This window comes from Cyanidioschyzon merolae, chromosome 17, assembly GCF_000091205.1.
Source record: "Cyanidioschyzon merolae strain 10D DNA, chromosome 17, complete genome".
Lineage (NCBI taxonomy): Eukaryota > Rhodophyta > Bangiophyceae > Cyanidiales > Cyanidiaceae > Cyanidioschyzon > Cyanidioschyzon merolae.
Window position 1 is genome coordinate 881384 of NC_010143.1, and position 18232 is coordinate 899615.

The 18232-nt window shown below is 56.2% G+C and overlaps 3 protein-coding genes across 3 annotated transcripts, besides 1 other annotated feature; 1 reads left to right on the forward strand and 2 right to left on the reverse strand.

The window, feature by feature from the left end:
- Positions 1–2900: 2900 nt before the first annotated feature.
- CYME_CMQ345C (GTP-binding protein of Nug1 family) lies at positions 2901–4676 on the reverse strand (the record flags this gene model as incomplete). The annotated part of the gene is made up of 1 exon (XM_005538181.1): positions 2901–4676. One exon carries the CDS (start codon positions 4674–4676, stop codon positions 2901–2903), a length of 1776 nt encoding a protein of 591 aa, XP_005538238.1.
- Positions 4677–4837: 161 nt separating this feature from the next.
- Positions 4838–5990: a sequence feature (possible transcribed region).
- Positions 5991–5995: 5 nt separating this feature from the next.
- CYME_CMQ347C (probable D-lactate dehydrogenase) lies at positions 5996–8188 on the reverse strand (the record flags this gene model as incomplete). Its single annotated transcript, XM_005538182.1, has 1 exon — positions 5996–8188. The coding sequence occupies one exon, from the start codon at positions 8186–8188 to the stop codon at positions 5996–5998; it is 2193 nt and encodes a 730-aa protein (XP_005538239.1).
- Positions 8189–10641: 2453 nt separating this feature from the next.
- CYME_CMQ348C (eukaryotic translation initiation factor eIF-4F) lies at positions 10642–15717 on the forward strand (the record flags this gene model as incomplete). The annotated part of the gene is made up of 1 exon (XM_005538183.1): positions 10642–15717. The coding sequence occupies one exon, from the start codon at positions 10642–10644 to the stop codon at positions 15715–15717; it is 5076 nt and encodes a 1691-aa protein (XP_005538240.1).
- Between the last annotated feature and the right edge of the window lie 2515 nt (positions 15718–18232).

Sequence of the window (18232 nt, forward strand, 5' to 3'; positions counted from 1 at the left end):
GATATTCGGGGCCATTTTCCCACATTCCTCAGAGTATGGTCGATGAAATCCCTCGTACGACAAGAGCATAGATATTCGGGGCCATTTTCCCACATTCCTCAGAGTATGGCCGATGATACCCCTCGTATGACAAGAGCATAGATATTCGGGGCCATTTTCCCACATTCCTCAGAGTATGGTCGATGAAATCCCTCGTACGACAAGAGCATAGATATTCGGGGCCATTTTCCCACATTCCTCAGAGTATGGTCGATGAAATCCCTCGTACGACAAGAGCATAGATATTCGGGGCCATTTTCCCACATTCCTCAGAGTATGGTCGATGAAATCCCTCGTACGACAAGAGCATAGATATTCGGGACAGATGCTGCACTACGACCTGATCGAAGCGTCAGAGATTTGCATACACGAATCCTAGCAGACCTTGGCGCGTCGTCGCACCGTCTCGTCAGTCGGAACACCTGCAACGAAGGAGCTAAAATGAACCGAAAACTATCTTCAAAAACCCAAAACCATATGCGGGCCAATCTCGAGCGCTTCTTGAGTCGCGCTGTAGGGGCGTTGTATCCGTTGTACGGTCTCCGTACCGTCCCCGAAAAGTGGGAAATGACACAAATGATGTTTGGGGCGACGACGGAGGCAACTGACGAGCTACTGGCAGGACAGATCGATATGATAGCGAGTTCGGAGATGATATCGTAAAGAGAGCATTTGTCCAAACTCGTAGTGTTGTACTGGGCCTCGGAGCCGAGAAACTCGTAGCTCAAGGGTCTTTGGAACGTCAGCCGTGCTTTCATGGCACCGTCCGCGAATACGTGATGGTGCATAGAGCCTTCTAGAGCAAAGCGGATTGCGTCTTCGAATCCAGCCGCCCGAGTGCTCATAGGCGTCTATTCGATGTGATGCCCATACGTTACATCAAGGTCCATTCTACTTTCATAGGTATGCTGTGGTAGACTGTATGGCCTTCTCGGGGCGTCAGGGCTGGCCCGTACAAGCAAGCAAGACGCTCTCGAACAAGTTCGCGAAGAGCATTGGCGGCGCACGTTCAAGGTTCCTCTGTTTCCTGGAGGTAATGGAAAGCGGCTTACACGGATCATGGATACAGACGAGCTATCAGTCTGCTTGCTCGTTTTGAAACCTAGGCCTGCGTCGACCAAAGAGACTCGTTGTAAACGGTTGAATGTAGACGAAGAGAAAACTCTTGTGGTGAGCCTCTATCCCGCAGTCGGGAACATGATTGCTGCCGACGTGCAGAGATATCAAGGGTACAGAGCCAAAAGACCTGAATGGAAAACAGATGAAGCTTCCCAACTTCTCCAGGGCACGGGATCGTCGAGCGCCGAGTCTAATAGCCGCCAGTGGGCATCACATCGAACGGAATGAGGTCGTCAGGCCGACCCCCTGTCGAAGCTCTGCGAACCGTATCGAGTAGAGTAGGGGTGATTTGTGCGCTTCATTGAGCGCGCATATGAGCGTCCAAACCGCTCATGCAGACGGTCTGCGGCAAGTGGGCATGAGACCAGGCTGAGGTCGCCGGTGGTCTAGGTTGTGCGGGGGCAAGAATCGTGCATTCGCCGACTTGTTCAGAGAGCTGGACAAGAAACCGCCCTGTAAGGAGTGAGGCTTCATGCCCTTCTCCCTTGCTGGTCGTGTTGCAGAGCGCAAAAGCTGCACCACGATTCCGTTGAAGAGAGCTTATAACTCGTGCAGGAATCGATTCTGTACGATTCTCATCGATACGTTCAGGACGGCATATACGCAGCAGGAGAACGTCTGCACGCTCGAACTGGCATACAAAAAGAGAGCGAAAGCGTGCATGACACGCGACATGGAGTATAGCAGGCTGACCGATCGTTCAATAGCGAGGCAATCGCTCGTGAGACGCCTGCTCTGTTGCGCTTCCACCAGCCACAGTGCACCCGAGCGCTTCCTGCATCGAGATTCGATCACCTGAATCATTATCCGGAAGTATCTGGGGCCTCCGCAACTTCCAGCGTGTTTGTGTCGATCGAGCTTTCGACGTTATCGTTTCGTACCCAGTATAGGCTTTCTGCTGGAACGCTGAAGACTTGGTTTGAAATAAAAAAGATCCTTGGCCATGCGGAAAGCAACTCGTTTCCAGCCTGGACCAACGCTCCAGCACGGTACTGGTTCAGCAGTCTATGAGGCCTGGAGCACCGTATGTATACACCTGGGACAGGTTACCTGGGCAATACGTGAATGATCATAGTATTCCTTTCTCGATTTGCTCCAAATGTCCCAGGCAGCACAGACAAACTTTAGGTACGCAACGTGCGATCGAAAAGTCACAATGCACCTGCATCCGTACAGGGATCCATTCAAGCGTTGGCACCAGCTGGGCACTGCAGTGCCCCAGTTCATGTCGAGTAGTATTTTCCAACGCGAGCGGGCACGTCACCGAACGCTCGCCTATGCCACCTGGTCGGATATGCATTTGAACGCCGTCGTGTGCATCAGGCACGCTCCTCGCCCTGCATATCCTACTTTGCCACCTGGTCGGATATGCATTTGAACGCCGTCGTGTGCATCAGGCACGCTCCTCGCCCTGCATATCCTACTTTGCCACCTGGTCGGATATGCATTTGAACGCCGTCGTGTGCATCAGGCACGCTCCTCGCCCTGCATATCCTACTTTGCCACCTGGTCGGATATGCATTTGAACGCCGTCGTGTGCATCAGGCACGCTCCTGTCCCTGCATATCCAACCGGTTCGGTACAGGCACCTAACGCGACGCAGGTAGCATGTCCGAAAAAAACAAGCGACGCCTGACGTTGCGTTCATCGCAGGGATGCATCGGGGTGCGTCGTGCAGGCGCTTGCCCGCACACCTCTATCACTGCCGCCGAAGCATCCTTCCTGCTTCGTTCACCCACCGTTTACAGAGCCTCGGTGCTTTTTCCTACACCATCTGCTGGTACGGGCGGCCAGTGCATATCTGGCAAATCACCGCGAACGTAATCCTTCAGCACAAGTCGAGCTGCTCGATGACGATCCGTTTGTGCATGGCTGGTTCGAAAGCCGCGCGCCAAGGCCAAAGTATCCAGAAACGTAGCCGCATCGCAGTGCACCTTCTCGGGAGCAGTTCTGTTGAACTTCGGCGGCAACGTCAAGCTGTAGTGGGACGCAAGCTTCGATGCCGGCAACCGGGAGCAGATGAACTGTACAGCGTCCAGTAGGTCACCAGCATGATCGATAGGGATCACTCCCGCACAGATCAATTCTGCTCGACTGTGGGCCCACTGTGGAAACACAAGTCCGGGCGCATCACACAGCATGAGGTCTTCGTCTAGCGTTAGCGTTTGGAAATGTTTCGTTTTGCCGGGGTTCGGCCCGACTGCTGCTTGCGTCTTTCCCAGCAAACAATTCAACGTCGATGATTTGCCTACATTGGGATACCCAACGAAACCGACTGTACGACGATGTTGCGGCGATGTACGTGGTCCGCTACTTGTTTGTGACGGTTCAATGGTTGAAAGCAGCCTTCGCACAAGATTCATGAGTTGTGTTCGCGAGCACAAATTGCTCGCTTGTACATCGTTTTCGTGGTTCGCATTGGGCGAGCGCTTCTGCGGATCACCGGAAACTGAGCTATGCCGTGTCCGCTGGGCGTCTGGCGCCTCGCGGGGCTCGCTCCATGTCTCTGCTTCATGCGTCTGGTGAAGCGGGCTTCCTTGTATCGAGTAGGCGCTACCGTTTGCCCCAGCGGGCGCACCGTTCAGCAGCAGACTGTTCCGAATAATTTCCGTGATCCCGGATGCAGCGTGGTCGTCAGCGCAGATGCCGGACTCCGAACGAGACTCGTCGCCTTCAGCAGGCTCGAGAGTGCTTTTCTCGCCCTCTGGATAGAGGGCGGAAAAGAACCAGGCAGTCTGGTTTCGCTCAGCGAAGTAATCTTTCCAGGCTCGTCGTGCTGCCGGCGTCAACAGATCCGCCTTGTTCAATAAAAGTATACATTTCTTTTCTGGATGTCGCTTTTGCAGGTAACGTTCCAGATGTGGGCTGTAGAAGAGCAACGGATGACGAGCATCAAGAACTTGTATGACGAGTTCACTGCGTTCGAGAACTCGCCATAACTGGCGCCAAATTTGGAGGTTCTTCTCATATGGCGTGAAGAAGCGAGATAAGAGAGAACCCCGCTGCCTTTCCTGGGCAAGTTGCTGTTCAAGAGCGTCCATGCTAGCGCGCCAACGATGAAAGGCTTGTCGCTCGGATGCAGCCAGTTGCTCCGCGGTCATCCCGCGATTCCATACAGGACGTTCTGGTATAGTTAGCGGAAGCTCTGCACCATGGTCTGGTGCTGACGGCCCATCTAAAGCCGGTACTGCACCGCGCAGAGTCTCAGCGATCGCATCCGTAGAAGAAACGAGACGGGGCTCGCTGACCACGTTCTGCACGGGCAGCGCCGGCTCTGCTGTGAAGTCTCGACCTGCCAGCTCCGCCCGTGCCAGAAGCTCGACCCACTGCACTCGATCGAGAACAGAAGCTGCTGCCTCTGACTCGGGCAGCAGCAGCAAACTCGAGTCTTCCAGCTCGTGTTGCCGCTGCCGGCGGTAGGCTCGACCACTAAGGTTCTTTCGAGGTCGAGTCAGTGCCCTTCCTAGACCATCTTTGGGAACACTTCCACTGACTGCGGCTTTACGGTTCCCAGGCATGCCTTTGTAGGCAGCAACAGCAGCAGCAGCAACAGCAACAGCAACAGCAACAGCTATGGGAATCGAAGCGGTAGTTTCTGGTCTTGCATGGATTCGGAGACGGGGTTGCGGTGCCAAGCGGACCATCCTGGGGGCATCGTTGACGCCCTCGTCGCTGAAGCAGCTCATATTCTGCCTTTTAGCGGTATCGTGGTAATTGTTCTGGCAGATAAAGGTCTTGCTGATGCCACAGGTACGGAAGGCAGAGCCCGGATACGCTCTTTGATGCGCTCAGAAGAAAAGTGCTGGCGTTGAGGCAGGCTAGCAGGTTTTCATCTGACCAGCAGCGCGCAGGGGCGGAACACTAGCACCGGTAACCACCTTGTTGACCGCTTCCTTGACTCGGGCATGTGTCAAGGAGGTGCTTTGTTTTACAGAAGCTCACAGGACTCGAGATCGTGAAGTGTGGCGTTCACCACCTTGTTGCCAGCTTCCTTGACTCGGGGATGTGTCAAGGAGGTGCTTTGTTTTACAGAAGCTCACAGGACTCGAGATCGTGAAGTGTGGCGTTCACCACCTTGTTGCCAGCTTCCTTGACTTTGGCATGTGTCAAGGAGGTGCTTTGTTTTACAGAAGCTCACAGGACTCGAGATCGTGAACTGTGGCGTGTTTGCTTAGGGCCAGGAAAGACAATGTTGCAAGCCTTTCAGCCTCAGGTTTCGAAGCTGTACGCACAAACATTCGTCATGATGCCGCATACGTACGCGACAGGGCCCTGTACAATGAACAAAATCTGAAGCTCGCGATCCCTTGGTGTCTATTACGGGAAAACATTCATACCAATCGCTGTGCATTGGGCGCAACACTGCGGAACGCTCCCGCGGCTCCAAGCGTCCTCGTAAAGTCAGACGAAAACTCGGTATTCCCCGACGGAGCTGTTCAATGCAGGCGTGACTGCTTTTAGCATTTCAGCTCCAAAGTGCGTCTACAGCGGAGATACTTTCGCGCTATCCACGCGTACGGTCGCGGGCACCCTCAATTTTTCAACTCTGAGTGCTGTAGAACGAGGCAAAGCTCCGGCTTCTGCTTCACGAAAAATACCAACCCCTTCGAAAATGCTCCAAACCTGCGCACCAGTTTGGGTACTGAAGGTTCCCTGTTTGAGATAACTGCGAAAAGAGGCTCCGATTCACCTCGGAGCGGCTCCTGATCAGAAAAGCTTTCCAGATTTACAGCGCGTTCAGACTCGGCCGCAATCGAAGGCATGCTGCCGTGCAATCTTCGCTGCGTATCTGGCAACCGCTAACCTGCGCTCCAACAATAAAAGCACTCGCATGCGTTTACGCTTCGTAGCTGCGATGGAGGAGCAGTTCCCCTGTGTCGCCGACTTCGGGTGGGAGCACTTTTCCTGGGTTCATGATCCCCGCCGGATCGATTGTCGCTTTAATCCGTCGCATCAAGTCGACGGCCTCGAGTCCCAGCTCAGGCACGAGGTACTGCCGCTTCCCCTCACCGATACCGTGTTCCCCGGTACAGGTACCGCCAGCAGCGATTGCCCGCTGGACGAGACGATCGTTGACTTGCTGAGCGCGTTCCAGTTCGACAGGGTCTTTGGGGTCCACCAACATCAGTAGGTGGAAGTTCCCGTCAGCGGCATGAGCAACTAGCGGGGCGACCAGCGGCACTAGCGATCCGTGTCGCTCCGTATACGCACGGTTGGTCTGCTCGATATCCTGTTGGGTTTCGCGAAGTACGTCGGCCAGTTTTGAGAGCGGCACTGCCACATCTGTTGTCCATATTTCCGCACCAGGTCGCAGTTCGTAAGCGGACCAGTAGGCGACTTTGCGCGAGCGCCAGAGGCGCTCGCGCTCTTCCAACAGCCGACGCTCTGCGGCATCCATGTCATCGGCAGTGAGTTGTTTTCCGGGCTGCTGCGCTGGCCATGCTCCTGGTGCAGGGTCAAAAGTGGCGATGTCTTCGACGCTGGCGGCACGGCTGGCTGCGATTTCCTGACGGTCGTCGGGCGATTCCGGGACGAGCCACGTCGGAGCTTGTGTTTGACCACCAACCTCGCTGGTGCTTCGATTCCGGGGCACCGCGTCCGCGACTCTCCCGCGCTGCTCGGGCATCTGAACGGATGCTGTTGCGAAGGCATCGGCAGCCACGTGATTCGCTGTCGCTGGAGGCGGGACCTCGGGATGCTCGGCGGAGCCAGGATGCGTCTCAACCCGAGCGTCCCCTGCACCGTCCAGATTCGCTCTCAGTGCTGCATTCGTATGCAGGGCATCCACATGCGTCGTTTGTGGCTTGTCTGCTTCGGCAGGCCGCGAGAGCGACTCTAGGCAATGCGGGGCGGCTGCCATGCGCCACTCGTGAACATGGTGTCGCTCGGCGCACATCTTCACTCGGTGTGCTTGCTCTCGAATGACCTGCATGGATTCTCCGACCAGTTCGAAGAGCAGCAGATGTCGTGATTCATCCAGCTCGAGTTCCTGATTCGTCGACAGGTTCACCGCTTGGACCGCTAGTCGATCCATGAGTTCGCAGCGACCAATCGAAACGGCCAGCGGTGGCCCGAGCACGTCCTGGACAGTAGCTGCAGCATCCTCGAGGCGCTCAAATGTACATTTTGCGACACCTCTATAGGCCGGTAGCGGGCGCAAGCGCAAGGTCGCCTTGGTAGCAATACCGAGCGTGCCCTCGGAGCCGACAAATAGGCGCGTGAGGTCGTACCCCGCGGAGCTCTTCCTGGCTCGCGAGCGCGTCTGTTGGACGATCTCGCCTGTTGGTAAGACAACCTCGAGACTCAGGACATTCTCACGCATGGTCCCGTAGCGAGCCGCATTTGTTCCGGAGCACGAGGTGCCAATCATGCCACCAATGCACGCGCCGGGTCCAGGGTCAGGGGCAAAAAACAAGCCATACGGACGAAGATGCTCGTTGAGCGCCTCCCAGGGCACCCCTGGTTCCACGTCGCAATCCATATCGGTAGGCCGCACTGCGAGAATGCGGTTCATCTGCGAGCAGTCGACGGTGATACCACCAAACCGAGGCACAATGTGGCCTTCGAGGGAGGTGGCGCCCGCATATGGGACCACAGGGATGCGAAACTCCGTTGCAGAGCGGAGCACCGCAGCTACCTCCTCGGCAGACCGCGGGTAGATGACAACGTCCGGCAGGTGCGGTTCGTGAAAAGACACATCGCGAGCGTGGCTCTCCAAGTGACTCGAGTCGAGCGATATGTCGAGTTGCGGTTGCGCTTCTCGTATGCGGGCGACTGCCTTCTGCAGCCGCTCCGCATACGGGAGTTCGTGCTGCGGTTTCGCTGCACTCTGTGAGGCTTTGGGGGGCTGGTTTCCTGCGGGGTGCGGTGCCGGCCGTGTTATGAGCTTCTGAGCTCGCACGGGCTCGTTTGTGTAAAATGCATAGGTGACGAGTGCCGCGCTTCCGACGGTACTAGTTACCAAGAGCGAGCGCTGTTTCCAAGCAACACGCACCAGTTTCCGCACTGTGCTTGCACAGGCTGAAAACATGTCTTTAAGCAAGCCTGCGCCTCTGAGTTTTATGCAGAACTTGTGGCTACCCGCACACAAGGCCGTCACTTGCTGAAGTGCAGGGCGGCTTGGGCTTCCCGGCCTCCACAGCGTGCTCCGCCTCCTGGAAGCGTTGTTTCGTGCAGCCGACACCTGTTGTACACTGGGGCGGCGGCGATACTTGTTCAGGTTTTACTGGAGATACGCACGGCGTTCTCGTCTTGGACGCAAGCTAGTTCGGAAGTTGAACGCTGAAACGTAGCTCCAGTAGGTCACTTAGAGATGCATCAAATCGTATCCACAGCTCATACGAAGGAACCAACCTTGTACACGGTAGCTTTTCAGGCATGCTCGTACATTGACTGCAATAGTTCGCTGCACAGGTCACGCACAGCCAATTGACCGCTTCAGAGGGACTGTTTCTCATTTCGTAGAAGGACGACCGAATGCATCAGTCTTTTGTTTTTCAAAAGGCTTCTATGGCTGCATGGCTGCAATGGAACCAGCCTGAAGGATAAGCAGTAGAGTCCGGGGACAGCAACGACTTGCGACGCCGTACACCAACCAGTTTGCAGCGTCCGTGGCTTGCTCGGAGCCTCCAACGCTACAGCGGCTCTTTCGTGGTGCTGAGAAGGGCACTGCACGCAGTACTGCATGGTTCAGTTGAGGCTTTTGGCGTCGCTCGTGAGTCCTGGCTTGTTGCAACCGGCAAGTCACAACGCCGTTGCTTTTTTATCATCATGCACGCCAAAGCAGATGCTCAGAGTTCAACATCCAGTGCTGATCTTGGAAGCGAACATGTGCCATCAGCTTCCGAAAGTATTGTTCCGTCCATAGAATGAAGCGATGAACGTGTCTCGCCTCAAAAGTAGTTTCTTCCGAAGCGTTCTGCTGACGTATCTCAGGAGAGCTCCTTGAAATTTCGGACTCCGGTGAGTGGCGAAAACAGGTTGAACAAATACACGGCAGCTGGTAGCGGTTCTCTGCTTAGAGTTCTAGGGATTAGAGACCGCCAGAAGAACGTAGATATGCCTGCCTTGCGTTGAACAATGCTATCATTCACATCCGGGACGCGATCTACATTTGTGTCAGATGGAAATACAGCGCGGAACGGCTCGCTCTGTTCCCGTATTTCGATGTTTTCCGGCCTGGTTTAAATGGATAGCTCGATATTCAGTGTGCGGCAATGAGGGTATATGAATGCATACCTCGTTTGAGGATGCTCGGTCGTCATGTCACCTTCGACGCTTTTCCGCTGGAATTCGATACGTGATCAGAGTCAAGATGATTCGCGACGCTGTCAAACAAGGCCTCGTATGGTAAACGATACCACTATCGAATGCGTGCGCACAGGTATCCGCTCTTCTGCTTTCAGTACATGCGGCAAGCTCGATTCACGCGTTCTCTAGGTTTTGGAGTTTTCTGTTCCAAGGCAACCTGCAGTCGCAGCCAATGGCGCCTTTGAGTTGACGATGGAAATTCTCGACATCGCCCATGGACGACTTGTTCACAAGCTCATGCCGCACGTTCATTGAACTTGTCACTCCGAATAATGGCTGGCGTTCGAGAAACCAATTCGCCTTCCATTGAAGCCATCGATGAAATCTCATTGGACAACAGCTTGATACTTCTCATGGGATATGCTCCCAGGGGTTCCAGTCTATTTTAATAACATGGCAAAGAGTCTTGGGCTCGGACTCTAACCATCGCAGCGACCGCACCGGCGCTACAGGCGCCATTTCTGTCGCTTTCGGCAGGCACTAGGCACACACGATAGGACATATGAAACGACCAGAATATCCGAGAAGAAGTATAGGTCATGTAACTTGGGAGTAGGGGGTTGATAGATACTTTACCCCGCACTGAAAAAAAAAGCCAAAAAGAAAAGAAAAATGCGCAGAGTCGGAGAACGCTGGCCTAAGGAAGCGTCTTGTCCATGAAAAAAAATCAACGATGCCAACGCGCGTGACACAGCGTTGCGTGCGCCGCCTTCTTCTCCGCAGCCGAGGCAGCTGATGCACGCATGCACGGACGCACGCACGCACGCACGCATGCACGCACGCACGCACGCACGCACGCACGCATGTTGGCTCTGATGCGTGCGTGCGACGGTGCATGTACATGCGTGCGTGCGCGTCGACGGCGCTGTTCTTCCAGCACCTGCGCGGCAAAGGTCGTTTCAGGCTGTAACCTAGTTCGGGATCCTGTATCCTGTTCGGGTGGTGTCTTTTCAGGCAGGTGGCTTGGTTTCCGGGAGAGTGTCCGATAGCCGAGCCTTTGAGAACGTACGCAAGGGACGTTGGGTGGCGTTCTGCGGTGGTTACGGGCGATCCGCGTGGAGGCCTCGCCTCACTTGCGGTGTTGGGCGTGCGTCTCGACACTAGAGCGCGCTGCGTTCAGCCTCTTGCGTCTGGTTATCTTAAAGAAAACTGCTGCGAAACCAGATTCTGACCATGGAAAAGTCGAGCTTACAACCTAGCTCCGAACGGCCGGTCGGAGGTGCGCATTGTGACGCGAAGAGACAGGTGGCAGGCAGCGCGGCGACGGGCACTGGCGCCGCTGGCGTTGGAGGCAGTGCGGCACTGGGTACTCCCTCGTCCCAGAGCGGTGTGGGCGCGCGAACCTCGGGGTACGCAGCTATCGTTAGCAGAGGATCAGCTACTGGGGGTGGCGGGGCGGTTGCTTCGCATCCAAGTGGTACGACGCCAGTAGACTCGGGAGCGCCTGGCGGAAACGGGGCCGCCGTTCAGCACAAAATTTCCATAGAACCTGAAGGACCTACGGCAGCGACAGCCGTGGGGCGCTCCACCGCTGGCGTTCCTGCTGGAGGTGGAGGTGCGGCGCAAACCTTTGCCCCTGTGGACGGACGAATGCCAGTCAACCCCGGTACGATGTCGCCGTGGAGCAGCAACATAGCGCTGGCCACGAATTCTACGAATTGGGGTGGAGCAATCCCAGCTGCTGTTGCCGGTGCCGATGCGACTTCGGGTCGTGGAGGCAATGCTGCAGCCTATGGCGGCGGCATGGTGCGGGCGCCGCCACCGAGTACTGTGGGCAGCATTGCTCGTCCGGGGCCAGCTGCGCATCACGGCCGCTCACCGTACGCGGGAGCATCGAGCAGGCCGTCAGCCAGTACGCGCGGCGCGCCCGCTGCAGCGTTCGCAAGAGACGGAACCAGTAGTGCTTACGGACCGAATGTCGTATACGGAGGTGGCAGCGGTAGCGGCGGAATTTCTCACATGGGAGCGATGGGCATGACGAGCTTCAGCGGCGCGACAGCGTACATGAATCCGAATGAAATGGCTGCCTATATGCCCGATATGCAACAGGCTGCCGGCTTTAATATGTACGTTCCGCCCCAGTACTATGGGGGCCTGCGTAATCCCATGATAGGCGGCACAGAATACATCCCTTATGGCATGCCGTTTAACCCGGCAGCGAATGCAGCTGCATTTTACAGGCAGCAATATCAACAGCAGGCCAGGGCGCCCATGAATACCGGTGTTGCGACGAGTAGTGACCGTAGTGTTTCGCCCCTGGCAGGCAACTCGTCGAATACAAATGGTGAAATCGATGTGCAGACCGCTACCGTAGCAGCTCCGCCCTCCGGATCGGTTCGCTCCAATGCACACGCATCAAGCGTGGCTACGCGCGCTGCAGGCTCGACGACTTCGTCGCCCTCTAGCAGTGGCGAGGTAGCACCAGACGCCATGGGTATACTGCCAAATCTGGGTATTACTGGAGAAGGAACTGTATTAATGCGGGCTGGTGGTGAGCGAAATGTCACCGGGTTTCAAGGCTTTGCGAGCAGCGCGGCTCCGATGAACCGTGAAGTAGATCGCCCACTAGTGCCTCCGATCCCGCCAAGGCGAGAGAAAAAGATACTCAAAATTGTTGATCCGGAGACAGGCAAGGAGATCAACTTGGGCTCTGTCCAAGAGGAGCTGGCGACCGCTACGGGGCACGGGCAGCCTGCGAAGGCCCCAGATGCCAAAGCTCCAGCAGCTGAAACGTCTGAGGAAGAGCGCGCTCCACAGGTCCCAGCAAACTCAGCAGCTGAGGAGACTCGAGGCCCCGAGGTGAGCCAGATCGAAGTGGAAGACGGGCTCGCCCGTGGACCAGACGCTGCGAGCTCAGGAATACGGAAACAACCCGTTGAGCACGGCCTTCCAGCGACGCCGTTGCCTGAAAGTGAGTCGCTTGATCGCCCGAATGAAAAGGAATCTCTGGGGGCAACGCGACCGGAGCTTGAGGAATTCAGGTCCGCTGCGGTGCGCGCTCAATTCGATTCGGCAAATTTCGCAGTGCATTCAGAGACGCGCGATCGCTTCGATGTTCGCGTAGAGCATGATTCAGCATCCACTGCAGGTCTTTTGCAGCCCGAGAATACGAGTACGGGCATGGTGTCCGACGCTGGCGATGTCAAAAGCGTAGTAAGTGCTGAATCTGCGAAAGTCGATGTAAGCACTCAGAACGGCTACTTTGAGTCACCGTATCGCGAAGTATCGCCTGCGATAGCGGTGCAAGATACATTGGAGCCATCGTCGACTCGTGTTGCGGAGACAGAGCTTGTTGCCATGACCAAGGCGCTGGCAGATGTACGAATAGAGACGCAAGAGGATCGCACTGAGGCCAGTGAACAGCAAAAAGCGCCGAGCACCGCAGAGCCGTCGGCGATGGATACGGTGCACGCAGAGGCGCGCACTGCGGCAACAGCGCAGCGCGACAAGCCATCGGAACCCACTGAAGAAGCCGACATGGACTCGTCGCCACTTGAGATGACACCACATGAATCCGATCGAGAAGACATCCTCTCAACTGTTGATACAGAGCCAGTTCCAGATGACGCATCTGAATCATCATCGCTTGTGGATGACGAGGAAACGACTCACCCGGGTGTGCTCGTGTTCGGACCCGGCGAACGTCGAATGTACCCGCGAGAATGGCTACTTCGCATGCGGGATATATGTGTTGAGTGCCCGCCCGAGGTTCATCAGTGTGAGATTCGTGCTGGTGCGAGTTTCGAAAGCGTACAACAACGCCGATCTGGCGGTGGCGGTGGTGGTGGTGGTGGTGGCGGTCGCGCGCGTCACGGCACCGGCGGCACTGCATCGAGCCGTGGTGCGCCCGGTGCTGGCAAAGGCGACGGCATGGACTTGGCGAATGCGCGGGCGCGCGCTCCACCGGTTGCATCCACAGGTGGCGAATCAGACCGACGTGGTCATCGTGGCGGCGGTGGACGTGGTAATCGCCGCGGCGCCAACGCTGCCGTCATCGAGGAGGCGTTGGCGCTGCTGCCGCGAGCCGAGAATGCCTGGCGGCCCCGCAAGGTACCCGAATCGGAAGTGGAGCGCAAAGTGCGGACGGTTCGCTCCATTCTGAACAAACTGACATTGGAGAAGTTTGAACCTTTGTATCAACAACTCCTGAGTATCAACATCGACAGCCTTGAGGTTTTACGTGGAGTTGTGAAGGAAATTTTCGAAAAAGCGTTGCTAGAACCAAATTTCGGAGCCATGTATGCGGAGCTTTGCGCACGCCTAGCAGTCGACTTGGAGAAAGTAATCGAGGGGAACGAAGCGTTCATCGAAGACGGGAAGTTGCAGACCTTCAAACGGATTCTTTTGCGATACTGTCAGCGCGAGTTTGAGGGCAACTCATCGCCGGTCATCCCGGAGGGTGCATCACCCGAGGAAGCGCAGGAGATCGCAACCAAAGCCAAACTACGCATGTTGGGCAACATGGTGTTCATCGGGCATCTTTATCGGAACAAGCTTCTTTCCGATAAGGTTATTCATGCGTCGTGTTTCGCAACGCTGCTGAAATTGAGTAACCAGCCTCAACCGGACGAGGATGCCATCGAGTGCATGTGCAAGCTAATGACCACTGTGGGAGAGAAGCTCGACAACAGCAATCCCAAGTCGCGCGAGCTGATGCGCGAGTACTTTGCGAAATTCGTTGAAATGAGCCAGCGGCCGGACTTGCCAGCGCGATTCCGTTTCATGCTTCAGGACCTGATCGACTTGCGAAATAACCGATGGGTCCAGCGGCGATCAGATGGCGGGGCGCGCACCATTCGAGAAATTCACGAGCAGGTGCGTCGCGAACAGCTCCAACAGCAACAGTTGAAGCGCCGACCAAGCGGGTTGCTTTTGAGCGGCCCGTCGGGACGCCGCATACCCGGCAGCGCCGGCAACGGCCCTGGATCCACTTCGCTTGGCGGCGGTGGCGCTTCGGCGCATGCACAGACACCGAGTCCTCGCATGATGACGCCCGTCATGTCGAATGACGCGCGTCGGGAGCGCTCGAGCTCAGCGCTGCAGCCTGGTTGGGAACGCGTTCAACGAGCAGTTCCAGAGACAAAGGAAGCTGCTCGCGCGCTTGATCTGGGCACGGTGCGGCTGCGGCCTCATGGTGGTCGACGGTCGCCAGCGCCGAGTGCCGCATCGACACCATCGCTGGGAACTCCGCGCAACTCGTTTGCAGCATTGCAGGACGAGCAGATGCCGCTCTCTCCGGAGCCAACCAGTGGAACAGACGAGGTCGATTCAGAGCAGCCAGCTGCTGGAATTGCGGAGCGTTCTGAGCGGTCAAGCGCTCATCCTTCTGCGACGCAAGCCGATGAGATGGAGAAGATACCCGAATGGGAACCCAACCGAGTCGAGCGGCGGGCCAAGACCATTTACGACGAATGGATGGCATTGCGCGACGTGAAAGAGGCGCGTCTTGCGCTGGCTGAAGTGCCGCCTCGCTCGAGAGCAGCGCTCGTAGCGAACATCGTCCAGCGTTCGTTAGATCTCTCTGGCGAACAACGCGAGCACCTGCTACGGCTCTTCACCGAGACGGTGCATGCGCGACTCGTTCCCCTGGATGACATCGCCACAGCGGAACCTGTCGCGAATGACACTCGAAGCGGTGCCGATGCATCCGCACGAGTAGCACCAGATCAGCAGACGCCTCTACCCGGAGAGCATTCCAACTCGTCACTGGTGCGACCACTGGAACCCATGCACCTTCGGAGGGCGACGACGCTGATCTTGGCAGATCTAGAGGATTTGGTCATTGATCACCCGCGAGCGCTCTCGTTTTTGGCACACTGGCTTGCCCACTGTCTCGTGCAGACAACGGTTGCTGCCGATACTCAAGAGCAGCGTGCCCAGCCGCAGGGCGCGGGCGTGAGTCTCTGGGGCCGCCCCGTCACCGCCCGTGATGCCGCTGCAGCGCTACGCGAGCTTCTGCTTCCAGTTGTTGACTCGTGGCTGGCAAACGGCTCCGACTTGGCGTTACCGCTGGTTGCACACACTGCCGATGCCCTGCGGACACGCTCACCACTCTTCACCGACGACCAGCTCGCGGCGTTTTTGAGGGCGCTTGCGCTCCCCTGGGCCGCATGGGCTACTGCTGCTACTGGTGCTTCTGGTGCATCAGCGACCGATCAGGATGTATCTCGCCATATTCGCGCGGAGTTTGCTCGCGTCGGACTCGAAACCGTATGGTCCAATGTCGCCTCTGCTGCTGCTGCGGACTGAGGAGCGCTGCGACCTGGGCCAGCACCGGACTCGGCGACAGCGGATGCGGCTGCTCGCCGCCATACCCTATCCTCTAGTTGTCGCATCAGAAAACGTATAAACTGAAATTGGGAACTGGTTTCCGGACGCAGGCCTACCATGAGCACAAGCCGTGGCCGTGGAGGTGCCGCCCGAGCAACCAACTGCCGCACCAGGAGCGTGGCGGTAGCGTCCAGCCGGTTGCCCAGCAGGATGCGTACGGGATCGTCTGCCGCGTCCGTCTCATTCGCCACAAGAACGCTACTTATTCGCCCGGTCTGCGTGATGATAACCAGCCAAGCGTCGGTAAAACACTGCACGAAGAAAGTGGTTTCTGTCGTCTCCCACGCCGTTTTCCACGTCCAGTGCGGCAGATGCAACGAGTCGACGACTGGGACACGGCTTCCTGTCTGTCCAGGAGCTGTGTCTGGGTGGCAAGGCTCACCCTGAACCATCCTCGTGCGCAGTGCTGCTGTAGCGGCGTCTGCAGTCGAGTCAAAGCAGTGCACCGTGTTTCGGGGAAGAGGGCGGTGCACGCGCCCGCTCAGGAATGCGTAGATAGGTTGACGGGATATCTTTAACAAGTGTGTATTGCTCGGGGACGCATACGACTCGAAAGCGCGTGTCGAACACAGACGCTTGATACCCTGGCTATCGTCTGTTCACCCAATTTTAACGCAACCTCGATGTGATGTAGAGCGGGAGACCGAAATCACGACGCAATGTATGGAATAGATCGGAGACGAAATGCATGTAGGATATATTGATTCCTGCATAGTGCAAGGAGGACTGCTTCTCTGATTCAGGTCCGTCGTACCACAGTACTCAGACGGTTGAGAAGCACTGAAAGAAAGTAGATGCGCTCTGCTCCAAATACGGGTATTCTCGATGAATGCTTGCGGTCAACGGAAGAAAACCGACGTGTTCATCATCTGACGGGAAGCAAAAGCGACGATCGTAGCCGCAACAGGCGTCAATGATTCAGAATAGCGTATTCATGGAATCCAGGATACACTGGCAGACAGTCGCAATAGAGTCCTAGGTCACGCACGGCCGTCTTCCACCGAAATCGCAACGATTACAGCATTCCTGTAACGTCGCGATCGGTATGAGGCATAGGGAGGTCAGTTTGTTTTTCCCAGTCGTTGAGACTCGCTTTTGACGAAACGATCCGAATAGACATGAGTGTTTGCGGATAAGGGAGCCCGTTGTATGGACGATCGAACTCGATCAGAACGATGATATCTTCGTCTGGTGCGGCTGCAGCGGATTCACTTGGCGACCTCGGGTTCGCTCGCAGAGGAGACTCGTAGAACAGCACCAAGCACTTGGTCGGATCCTTGAAGATTTCGCCCTGACGTTTGACGACGTTCTTCTATTCGACAACGTGACATTTCACCATTCCCGTTGCGTTCGGGCTCTTGTCGCATCTATGTGAGTAGATTTGCTCCCCATTCCTCCGTGCACTCCGCGGTTGAACCTCATAGAACGAATGTTTTCTATCGTGAAACGTATTGATCATTCCACTGGCTGATTCGCTGAAGCGTTCTGCACTCGGTGACATCGGGGCATGTGTCGCCTTTCTTCGAGATTTCCTTCTTCCCCTGACGATGTCCTTACCTAACGGCATATACAAGTGCGTCCGATTTGAAGACATGAAAACTCTAGTGGAAACGTATCGACATGAAAGTCGGAGATCCTGGTGGGTCTGTATCGCCGGCTGTCGAAAAACAAAGAAAAAAAGCCCTCTTCTCACCAACCATTAAGAGGAGACGACCGAGTTACAAAGACGACGGACAAGAGGGGAGATCGACGACAAAAAAAAATTTTTTTCGGCCTACAGGACGATAACGAGAATCCAGTGCCACAGAGGACACGAGTTCGTTCGGGGAATCCTTGCACTGATGAGTTCCGCCAGCGTCAATTCTTGCATGGAGTTCGTGAATCGAGCCTTCAACGCTGCCATCCATATCAGACGATGTGCGGTGCTGAGGACGACCGCTGATGATATGAGGTGATCTACCTTTCTGGGGCAGCCTTTGATCCTAGAAATGCACAAAGAAATGCTAAAATCAATAGCAGGCTGCCGGGCAAAATAGGCTGGGAAGCGTCTGCGATTGGGTATTCATTTCACTCTCCAGGGACGTAGAGCTTTTTTGTTTTGCCGATCACGTGGGATCCCAACCAAGAACGTCCAATTAGACGAATGGATGCTTTACTGGGCATGCACCGCAAACGCTGCAGGTGCGAACTGTGCAGCGCTGGTCGAAAAACAGCGTCGCACAGCGTAGCAGGGCGGACTCATACAGGTCAACGGTTTTCGTGCATCATCAGCGGTCGACGGAAACTCGGGAAACACACACGCGAATCGCGGTGGCACCGGTAGCAAAGCGCTATACCCGCAACGACAGGCACCTTGACCAGCAAACGATGCATAGGATGCAAAGCAATGCATTTCGAAGTGGGCAGTTGTCCGGACGTTCCCGTACCGCCTCGT